At 48.2% G+C, this 11680-nt stretch overlaps 1 protein-coding gene across 2 annotated transcripts in view; it reads right to left on the bottom strand.

Annotated features, from left to right (window-relative positions):
* The window catches only part of LOC112081387 (uncharacterized), a 34876-nt gene that overhangs the window by 8641 nt on the left and 14555 nt on the right, over positions 1–11680 (bottom strand). Inside the window, exon 1 of one of the 2 annotated variants that reach the window (XM_024147864.2) lies at positions 9599–10107. The exons of the other annotated variant lie outside the window; for it this stretch is intronic. Within the exon in view, the coding sequence (XP_024003632.2) occupies positions 9599–9661 (63 nt within the window). The 5' untranslated portion in view covers positions 9662–10107. Of the gene's footprint in view, positions 1–9598; positions 10108–11680 lie in introns of those variants that run through there. 2 annotated transcript variants of the gene reach the window in all.

Genomic DNA, 11680 nt, shown 5'->3' on the forward strand with positions numbered 1-11680 from the left:
TACACTGCTTAATTAGTCTTGGAGCAGGAAAAAGGATGGCGAAAGGCATTAAGACTGCAGTGCCAGGTGTGTGTTTGTACAAGGCTGTGTCTTCCCTGGGGCAGTAGTGAAGGTGTGAGTGGCTGAGTTCCTGTTAGAGGAGCAGTGTACCGTTCCAACAGCCCTTTGTGCTTCCTGGGCAGTAGGGAAGGTGTGAGTGGCTGAGTTACTGTATGAGGAGCAGTGTTACCGCCAAAGCCCTTTGTGCTTCCTGCTGCTACCTTTGTCATGGTGTATGCAGAATGGGACTCAGAAACACAGTAGTCACAACAGCGTAGTAGATGTGTAGTTTTTGTTCAGCTGGGTGTCCCACCTCGTACCTGTAATACCTTGGGGAGGGGACACACTGTACCCAGCCTGGTCCACTGCTAAAAGACACACTGTACCCCAGCCTGGTCCACTGCTAAAAGGACAACGCTGTACCCCAGCCTGGTCCACTGTTACAAGGACACACTGTACCCCAGCCTGGTCCACTGTTACAAGGACACACTGTACCCCAGCTGGTCCACTGTTACAAGGACACACTGTACCCCAGCCTGGTCAACTGTCAAGGCACACTGGGGGAGAAACCTACAGTCAGCAACAAAACACTTCAAAAACTGAGTGTGTGGTGTGTGTTCCTCTTAGCATGGGTCAGGCAGATCAGACAGTGGTGCATTGACCCCAGAACAGGGCATTGTCTGTTCCTCTCTCKACCTAATTTGGGCTAATTCCCTCCATTTCACTGTCATTGATTAGCGATCAGGCCTGGTGTCCAGGGCCTAAGTGGGGCCACAGACAGGGGCTTGTAAGGGAGGGGGTGGGGAAGCACAATCAGCTCATGGTGTCCATCTTCCATTGATCTAATCTCCATGGCTTTGTGTAGCTGCTCCCCTATACATCTGCTAAGGGTTGTGAAACGAGAAAATCCATGTGGCCAGCCATTTAGCTTTTTCTATTCAGTAATGAAACTCCTCTCCCCTGCTTCTCTTTCCCTGGCTTTTCCCACCTCTTCCTCCATTAGCAGTGTTAGGGAAGGTAAACACCAACTCAGTCTGGCCCTGCAGCCAGTGTCTCTGATGGTGTTAGAGTGTACGGGTTCATGTTAGTACTGTGGTGCTAAGTGAGTTAATGAATGAAGTACTGATTTACATGATGACATATAGAAATGGCAGGTTGAGCTAAGGACTTGGAGACTCTCCCCCACATGGAGGGCCAACAACACATTCATTCCTATCTCATTGGAGCATCTGCTTCCCCCACAATRCACTGGGCCCACAGTAGCTCTACACCCAAACCAACGCCCAGGCGCAACGCCAAAACTGTGGAGACTCGATTAGATTTATATCAGTCTGATTTATTTTTATCTAATTTATTTTCCAATCTAGTACCTTCTAATCAGTTAAACCTTAAGTCTCTGTCTACTCTCCTGTATCCTGTGGACATTTACACAGCAGATGCATCCACTATTGTCCTTTCCCTGCCAGGCAAACCAGAGCTGTGTAGATGGAAGGAGAGAGTGGCAAATGTGACTGGTCAGACTGACCTTCCTGTCCAGCAGAGGATGGCTATGCTAATATATATTCATACAGTAGTAAAACTGAAAATACCGCAATGAATCCATCCGTGTACATGTAAATGAAACGGTTGAATGGTAAAATTACAAAAGATTTAACACCTGTGAAATGAAGCCATATGAAACAGCTGAGTAACTGCAATGAACACACACACACACACACACACACACACACACACACACACACACACACAGTGGTGTCCCCCAGCACACAGTCCCCTTGCTCCCCCCTCCTGTGCAATGCCCCAGCCCCAGCTAGATCAGAGACAGAGAGGATAAAGTGAAAGGCTAATGCATCTTCCCATCAGCCACCAGGCCATACAGCTCACCAGCCTCCGACTCACGAGAGAAAAGTCAATTTGCTGCTTCCTATTGGTTCCCCCTTCTCACTCCTTTTACAGTAAATGGGCTTTCTGTTGCCCTCTTAATGTGATCATTGGTGCTGTGCAATCAAGTGCTCTCTGAGCTGAGGCGAGTGCACTTCACAGGGTCTCAGGGCACATGTTCCAATCAAATACCTGTCTTCCCCTGCTCTGCAATAACACCGCCATTACTTTTCACCAGCAGCGCGCCGTGGTGCGCTGGGCCGAGCAGCCAGTCATCCACTCCTCAACTAAAGCACAGACCAGGCAGCAAACAAACAAGCAGAGGAGAGAGAGAAAGAGGGGAGGATATGAGGGGTGACTGCACCACTGCCTCCTCTTTTGTCTTTTTACTGCAGGGGTTTGACCAAGATTGGAAACATTTCTCAGACGTTGTTGCAGTGGTCTAAATGCATCTGCTCTCTTTGTCTTAATCCTGTGGCTCAGATCTAGCAGGGCCTTTCTTCACCATAGATGTGTTAGCAAAACATATATTGACTGCCACGAAGTCATAAACCGAATCATTAAAAAATCCCAGAAAACACATTGACACATAAAAACCTCCAACACACCTCCATTTGTTATGAGGAGTTTTTACATTTTCCTTTTGGAGCCAGAATGTATCGCTGTTTGGCCAAAGCCTGACTATAAACACCTTTTAAAACCTCTTAAGGATCGGATCGGACCCTTTTTTTCAATTTCGCCTAATTACATACCCAACCTAACTGCCTGTAGCTCAGGACCTGAAGCAAGGATATGCATATTTCTGGCACCATTTGAAAGGCACACTTTGAAATTTGTGGAAATGTAAAAGTAATGTAGGAGAATATAACACATTAGATCTGGTAAAATATAATACAAAGAAAAAAAAAACTTTTTGGTATTTTTTTTGTACCATCATCTTTGAAATGCAAGATAAAGGCCATAATTTATTATTCCAGCCCAGGCACAATTTAGATTTTGGCCACTAGATGACAGCAGTGTATGTGCAAAGTTTTAGACTGATCCAAAGAACCATTGCATTTCTGTTTTTAAAAAATGTATCAAGACGGCCCAAACGTGCCTAATTGGCTTATTAATAACTTTTCATGTTCAAAACTGTGCACTCTCCTCAAACAATAGCATGGTATTATTTCACTGTAATAGCTACTGTAAATTGGACAGTGCAGTTAGATTAACAAGAATTTAAGCTTTCRGCCAATATCAGATATGTCTATATCCTGCGAAATGTTCTTGTTACTTACAACCTCATGCTAATCGATCTTGTAGAGGTTAACTGCATGTGTGCGTGAGCATATCTCTCTATCTCCTTCTCCTCTCTCACTGCTGAGGAAAGAGCAGGCTATATCAGCCACAGGTGGCCGCTGCCACCTTAATTAGGGAGGACGGGCTCATATGTAGTAATGGCTGGAACGGAGTTAATGAAATGGTATCAACACGTCAAACACATGGTTTCCATGCCATTCCATTGACTCCATTCCAGCCATTAAGAGCCGTTCTCCCCTCAGCAGSTTACATCAGCAGCATATCTACCCCACACAGTGACCACACAAGAAGCAGGTCTCTTTCTATTATCTTTAGCACATATTTATTCATATGTAGACCAGAAGGTTGGGCCTTTGATCATCTTGTTGTAATTATTTTTATTAGCTCCCAGGAGAAATCCCCAGCCCACCAACCCAATCAATAGCCACACCAGTCTCCTCCAGGGTAGGTAGGAAGGGCTCCCCAAAGAGACATCAGTTATTCTGCCAACAGACAGGAGCGCGTGCAGATCACATGTATCCAAGGGCAACCTCGGACCCAAGCCTTCCGGTGTTCCAGTCACTGAAGCTCCATAAACCACCAGATAGAAACCCTGGCCGAGACTACATCAGCTACGGGGTTAGGACTGAAGATGTGTGACACATTTAGAATGAGGCATCCATTCTGCATGAGATGTTAGCTGAAAGTGAATGAATATAAAATTATTTACAGTAAAAAAATATAGTATTTATTAAATATTGATTGTCTATTCTTGGTTGTCTACTCTGTCCATCTGTCCCTACTCTCCCTGTACCTCCTTCATTATTTTTCCCTCTCTGTCCCGCCAGTGTCCTGTCRCTGGTGTGTAGGGTGACAGGGCCATATCTGTCATGTCATCAGAGGGGGATGTGAGCGGGTGGTGGGGGGAAACTAGAGGTGGCGATGGGATGATGTTACTGGCTGCCTCACGCCTCCGTGCTGACCTGCCGAGTCACCCTGCACATGGCCCCCTCAGCCCCCTCCGCTACCCAGATTCATCTTCTTAAGGGGAGCTGTCAATGGCGTCACACCACACTGGCCCTAACACAGTCACCCAGACACTAGGGCTTTGAAGATACCAGTATCGCAATATTTTTTTCCATGGTAAAAATMAAAACATAAAGCAGACCAATCTCTTTGGTCCTTTAAAAACCTGKTGTATGTAAAATATTCCGTGCTATAGCTTGGAAGATATTACATGTGACTCTGGACGAGAACATAATGATGTTTGTTCCCAACATTAGGGTTGTTTTCCTAAAAAGTTAAATCCACTTCGTGGTTTGTTTCCTTGCCACGATACTAACGAGTATCGTGATACAGGTATCGTCCTGGCTCTACCTGACACAGCTCATCTCTAGGAGACATCCATACATAACACAGCAGCTCATCTCAAAGAACACAGCAACCTGTTATCTCCTCTGGAATCTGGCCTATCCCAGAGGTTCTAATGAACAAACCCCTGCAGACAGGAATGCGACCACATCCTTTTACTGCAGCAGTATAAACAGAGAGAGAGAGASACATAAAGAGAGAGAGGAAGAGAGAGAAAGAGAGCTGACTCGCTGCCAGTGAGCTCACAGGTGCAAAGCAGATTCCATCTCCATCAACTGCAGCGAAGGCAGGGAGGCAGGCAGGCAGGAAGAAAGGTAGGCAGGCAGGAAGAGAAGTAAGCAGGCAGAAAGCAAGGTAGGCAGGCAAGAAGAAAAAGGTAGGAAGTCAGGAAGAGAGTAGGCAGGCAGGAGAAAAGTAGGCAGGCAGGAAGAGAGGTAGTCAGGCAGGCAGGAAGAGAGGTAGGCAGGCAGGAAGAGAAGTAGTCAGGCAGGCAGGAAGAGAAGTAGTCAGGCAGGAAGGAAGAGAAGTAGTCAGGCAGGAAGAGTAGTAGTCAGGCAGGATGAGAAGTAGTCAGGCAGGCAGGAAGAGAAGTAGTCAGGCAGGCAGAAGAGAAGTAGGAGGCAGGAAGAGAAGTAGTCAGGCAGGCAGGAAAGAGAAGAAGTAGTCCAGGCAGGAAGGAAGAGAAGTAGTCAGGCAGGAAGAGAAGTAGTCAGGCAGGAAGAGTAGTAGTCAGGCAGGCAGGAAGAGAAGTAGTCAGGCAGGCAGGAAGAGAAGTAGGCAGGCAGGAAGATAAGTAGTCGGGCAGGCAGGAAGAGAAGTAGTCAGGCGGCAGGAAGAGAGTAGGCAGGCAGGAGAGAAGTAGGCAGGCAGGAAGATAAGTAGTCGGGCAGGCATGAAGAGAAGTAGTCGGGCAGGCAGGAAGAGAAGGCAAGGAGAGAGTGCAGGCAGGAAGAGAAGTAGGAGCAGGCAGGAAAGAGAGTAGGCAGGCAGGAAGAGAAGTAGTCGGGCAGGCAGGAAGAGAAGTAGGCAGGCAGGAAGAGAAGTAGGCAGGCAGGAAGAGAAGTAGGCAGGCAGGAAGAGTAGTAGTCAGCAGGCAGGAAGAGAAGTAGTCGGGCAGGCAGGAAGAGAAGTAGTCAGGCTGGCAGGAAGAGAAGTAGGCAGGCAGGAAAGAGTAGTAGTCAGGCAGCAGGAAGGAAATGGCAGGCAGGAAGAGAAGTAGGCAGGCAGGAAGAGAAGTAAGCAGGCAGGAAGAGAAGTAGTCGAGCAGGCAGGAAGAGAAGTAGGCAGGCAGGAAGAGTAGTAGTCAGGCAGGAAGAGAAGTAGAGGCAGGAAAGAGAAGTAGCAGGCAAGAAGAGAATAGGCAGGCAGGAAGGAAGTAGGCAGGCAGGAAAGAAGTAGGCAGGCAGAAAGAGAAGTAGGCAGGCAGGAAGAGAAGTAGGGCAGGCAGGAAGAGAAGTAAGCAGGCAGGAAGAGAAGTAGCAGGCAGGAGAGAAGTAGGCAGGCAGAAGAGAAGTAGGCAGGCAGGAAGAGAAGTAGGCAGGCAGGAAGAGAAGTAAGCCAGGCAGGAAGAGAAGTAAGTCAGGCAGGCAGGAAGGAGTAGAGGCAGGAAGAGAAGTAGACAGGCAGGAAGAGAAGTAGGCAGGCAGGAAGAGAAGTAGGCCTAACAGGATGAGAAGTAGGCAGGCAGGAATGAGAGTAGGCAGGCAAAAAGTAAAGGTAGGCAGGGGGGAAGAGAAGAGAGGCAGGCAGGAAGAGAGGTAGGCAGGTCAGGCAGGCAGGAAGAGGGAAGGCAGCCAGAGACAGAAGCTGGGCCTGTTCAAGAGACACACGCTGGGCCCTGTTCAAAGACACACGCTGGGCCTGTTCAAGAGACACACGCTGGGCCCTGTTCTCCACTCGTGCTCTGCACTCTGCTTGAGCCCGTAATTGTTAGGATCTAATCACCGAAAGCACACAACTAGACTGTCAGGGTAATTCCAGGAGCTGCCCCAAACCTTCCACCGCAGTAAACATGCTCTCTCTGCCTGTAACAATGATCAGACTGCACTGCACTCTGACTTAGTATTTTGGGCAGCAGTGTCTTATTGACTTTGTATCTGTGTATTTGTCCTTCTCCCCCTGCAGTTAGAGTGTATACATAGATGCGTGTGGGAAAGAGAATATCAGATTCTACAGCAATGGGCCGGGCTGATTCACATACCCTGCATTTCATGTAGCTACTCCTCGCTCTCTCTCTTCCTTCTCCTCTCTTCCCTTTCTCTCTTGCCTCGCTCTCTCTCTTCCCTTTCCTTCTCTCTGCCTCGCTCTCCCAAAATCATCCATGTCTCGTTCCCTTCTTTCCTGTTCCACAGTCTCTCCTCAGTTACCATCAACAGGGTGTTGCTGTCTCTTCCTCTAGGAGACGGCCTGTCAAAGCAGAGCTGAGAGTGCTGACTTGAAACGAGGGAATAAATGAGAGAGTGGGAAGAAAGAAAGAGGGTGGCTGACTGGAAGTGTATTGATGAGGGTGGTTCTCTCCTCCTCTCTCTCTCTCTCTCCTTCTCTCCTTCTCTCCATCCCTGTTCTGGCTAATTAGTGTGAGGAATCTGCCCTTGTTCTCTGCGGGGTGTCAGGGTGCTGGCGGGACACTGAACTGTGTGATGCAGATGAAATGATTTCCAATGTGAGGCCCACTCAAGCATGTACCCTCCTCCCAGTGCTGGTCCTCCCTCTCCTCATGCAAGTCTTCAGAGTGGCCCTGTGCCTGGTCATTTGACTGCATGCCTCTGCTCTGCACGGCCATTCACCAGTAACATTACACACTTCATACACTCCAATGCTGTTGTGTTGCATTATGGGCTCCTCCTTCTGAAACTAACATTCTGAACATGTTCTGTCTGGGTTCACTTTAATCTGAATGTTCATGTCTGAAATTTTGAAAATACATCTGCAGACGTGTGACTAAAGCTGTGAATTTGTGATTTTGCTATGTGTGTGTGTTGTGTGTGTGTGTGTGTGTGGTGTTGTGTGTGGTGTGTGTGTGTGTGGTTGTGTGTGTGTGTTGTGTGTGTGTGTGTGTGTGTGTGTGTGTGGTGTGTGTGTGTGGTGTGTGTTGTGTGTGTGTTGTGTGCAGTAGCAGGTGGACTGAATATTTGTTTAGCCAATTCCTCACTGTGCTACTCTAAACAGCCCCTACTTACTGGAGGGAGAGCAATTGAAATGAATGACACCGGATTGAATCTCCCTCAAGCATTGAAATCTCTTTATTCTTCTACCTGTTATTGCAATTGCTGAGCAGAGCAGAGCAGGCTTGACAAATCGAATAGGGAGAAATAAATAGGTGTTCATTCGTTTAGAAATGAGGGAGGAGGGGTAGAGGGGAGAGAGGGGAGGAGGAGGGGAGAGGGGAGGAGGGGATGGAAGGAGGGGCGAGGGGAGATGGTAGGGAGGAGGAGGTGAAGAGGGAGAAGGGAGGGAAGGAGCTGGGAGTGGGAATGGAGGAGGGGAGAGGAGGAGAGGAGAGGGAAGGAGGGGAGAGAGCAGAGTTCAGGTGGCTGTGACACAGTGTTGAGAGATGAGTGGATAATTGGAGGTGTGTCTGGGGGCCCGACCTGTACTAAAACACACACAGCAATCTGCCTTCACCTGACCTGTACTAAACACACACAGCAATCTGCCTTCACCTGACCTGTACTAAACACACACAGCAATCTGCCAGGCCGCGGCTACATGTCAATGACTTCACTCAACACCTAGTCCAGCATGGCATAATGACCTCACAACTGGCCTCTGGCCTGGTCTGAATGTAGGCAATGAGACCTGCTACAGCCACGGACCACAGGCCTCTACCATGATAGACTATAAGTTGGGGAGTGCAACTTAATCAGATGGCCTTTAGGCTGGTACACTGGTACTGTTCGTGTTTTGTAATCTAGAACATATACGGAGCCTGGACGACATTCATCAAAGCACTGTTCTGTGGGACACTTCATCCAGCCTGGGGAGGGGTAAGGCAGGGGTTCCCTTTATTGGCCCACGACCCCATTTTGATATCTGAAAATTCTCGCAGCCCCAACCATGTGAAGAATACATATATAATGAACAGCTAATGTTGACTTTTTTATTTGGGGCTGTGGCAGTCAATTGAAAAAACATTGTAACAGTATTTCTGATTGAAAATACCGTTGGAGGCATAGTGTCTTACATTGGGCTGAGGYACAGGGTGTAAGTGGACTGGGAACTCACTCAAGCTCCTCTGGACAATACTCCTAAACACAGTAGTAGCAATCAGCTACCAAAGTCAGCAACCTCACCAACACACTACGGCCACCACTCAGCCACTGTGTGTCTGTTACTGACTGAGGGCCTGTAAAAGACGAATGTCTCTGAGCAGCTCTGCACATTATTCATCATCATCATCATCATAATCCAGCTAGTGGAATCACAGAGTTCAAACGTTCAGGGCTGCGATTAACTGTTGGTCCAATCAGCAGGAATCACTGTGACATTTGAACTGTGCCCTGRGCTGCAGCTTACACTGCCACAACAAAAACAGTCTTGCCTTGCCTCGCTAGGACCCATTACATGAATCCTCTCCCTGGCTGTCATCATGGCTGCCGTTACACAACCCTGTGGAGAGACCTGCCTGCCTGCCTGCCTGCCTGCCTGCCTGCCTGCCTGCCTGCCAGCCAGCCAGCCAGCCAGCCACACAGTGAGACACTACAGGCTAGTAAAGATACTTTGCCTCTACATTCTACAAGGACCTGGAGCATCACAACTGCTATGAGGAAGATCTATCTAACAGACAATTGGCATACAATGGATTGTTACTTCTAAATCTTTCAATTAGAGTTTGTTTGATTAATTATACAAAATAACTGTTGTTGGCTGTCTTCCAATTATACTGACTGAAATATAGCAATGCACTTTTGCATATAAACTAGGTTCTGTATGCATACATCTTTGCTTGTTTATGTTTATAGGTATGCAATATCTCCATGCACTATTATATAGCTGGAGCACAGGGCTAGTTGAAGCAGAGACTCACAGGGTGCAGAGAACCAGGAGGTAGGCCAGGCAGGGAGCAGGCAGTCATGGCTGGGTGATCCATGGGGCTGGAGGGAGATGGGTCTGGTGGTGCGGTGGTGCGGCYGTGGATGGGGGCTTGATTCACTGGCTGCTTCCACTCTGGGCTGCATTACTGCCGTAGCGGGACTGCGGCGTGTGACGGATGTGTGTTTGAGTGCCGTGCACTCTCTCTGTCTTCACCCATCTCACACAGACAGGAGAGCTCATGCATTTTCATTAGCAGCCCTGAACTCCCGTTTAAGACACTGAGATAGAACAGGCACCACCAGGTACAGTATCTCCAGTTGTTTTTGTTGCTGCTTCTAACCCTAATCAACAGCACCACTGCAAAGCATCTAATGGCACTAAATCCAACAGTGATGTAATCTGATGAGCTGTAATGTACTTGTTCTTACTAGTGAACATGTGTTGAGCATTGTGAACATGTGTTGGGCATTGTGAACATGTGTTGGGCATTGTGAACATGTGTTGGGCTATTGGTGACATGTAGTTGGGCATTGTGAACAGTGTGTTGGGCATTGTGAAACATGTGTTGGGCACTTGTTGAACATGTGTTTGATTGCATGTGTTGATGAAATGTGTTGGGCACATTGTGAACATTGTGTTGGGCACATTGTGAACATGTGGGTTGGCATTGTGAACATGTGTTGGGCATTTGTGAACAATGTGTTGGGCATTTGGTGAACATGGTGTTGGGCATTGTGAACATGTTGCTGTTGCATGGTAGCAGTACTGTGTGGCAGTGACCATGTGTTGGCATTTGTGTGGGGAATACTGAAAGTGTATTTTCCAAGGTATGGTATGTTTGCTATACTTTGCTTACATTGAATGTTTGTAATACTCTGTGTGTGTGTGTGTGTGTGTGTGTGTGTGTGTGTGTGTGTGTGGTGTGGTGTGTGTTGTGTGGTGTGTGTGGTGTTGTGTGTGTGTGTGTGTGTGTGTGTGTGTTGTTGTGTGTGTTGTGTGTGTGTGTGTGTGGTGTGTGTGATTGGGTGGGGCTTTTGTGGTGTGTGTTGTGTGTGTGTGTGTGTGTGTTTTCTGTCTTTGTAAGTCACTCAGCCTTGACTTGGCTCCCTGCTATCTGCAGGGTGCTGTGAGCCAACCAGAGGGCAGGGTTGCTGTGAGACAACCAACCAGGGGGCAAGGTTGCTGTGAGACAGCCAACCAGAGAGCAAGGTTGCTGTAAAACAGCCAACCAGAGGGCAGGGTTGCTGTGAGAAAGCCAACCAGAGGGCAGGGTTGCTGTGAGACAGCCAACCAGAGGGTAGGGTAGGGTTAACCAGAGGGCAGGGTTAAAGCAACAGGAGACCAACTGATTAGGTGCTTCCCCAAACCCAAATCTGCAACATGAAAACACAGATAAGCCCCCAGTCCTTCATTCCTCTACCACTGTATCTGAGTTCAGACTCAATAGACCTCTGCTTCTACCTCTCCTCCCTTCCTCTCTGTTGGCATCATGTCCTCAAACCAAATCTTCTATTAAGATGAGGACACTGCTCAACACAACCACTCTACAACAGGGGATCTGTCCATCACAACACCAGTTTGGGKTTCGTTCAKAAGCTGGTTGAATGCCATAGATAAATAGACTGCTTTAAAATACAAGATAATCTTCAGTGAATTATCCAAAGCTACAGGAATTATATCAACATTACCAGGCTGTCTGCACATCTACGCCTCAAGATCCTAATGTGTTGTTTAGGCAACAGGGTAGACTAGGGAGAGGGGATGGYATTAAGCAAACCCGCCGCCGTGTGTGTGTGTGCGCGCGCAGAGGCAGAGTGAGGTAGGCAGAGCTGTGCTCCAACAGGTGTGGTAGGTGCAGGTGTGTGAAATAGGTGAGTGAGGGGCCTCTCCTCTCTTCTCCTGCACAGCCACCATGCTCAATTAATCATGGCATACACACACTACCCCCACCCTGCCCCAGCCTCAGCCCAGCTAAGATCATCACAGGTGTGCCGCTCCCTGCTCCCCCAACCCCTGTTCAAATTCCTTCCTCATTGGTGTTACACAGCCGTTGGAACTCTGGGTGGAGAGGAGG

Source organism: Salvelinus sp. IW2-2015, linkage group LG22, assembly GCF_002910315.2.
Source record: "Salvelinus sp. IW2-2015 linkage group LG22, ASM291031v2, whole genome shotgun sequence".
NCBI classification, from domain to species: Eukaryota; Metazoa; Chordata; class Actinopteri; order Salmoniformes; family Salmonidae; genus Salvelinus; species Salvelinus sp. IW2-2015.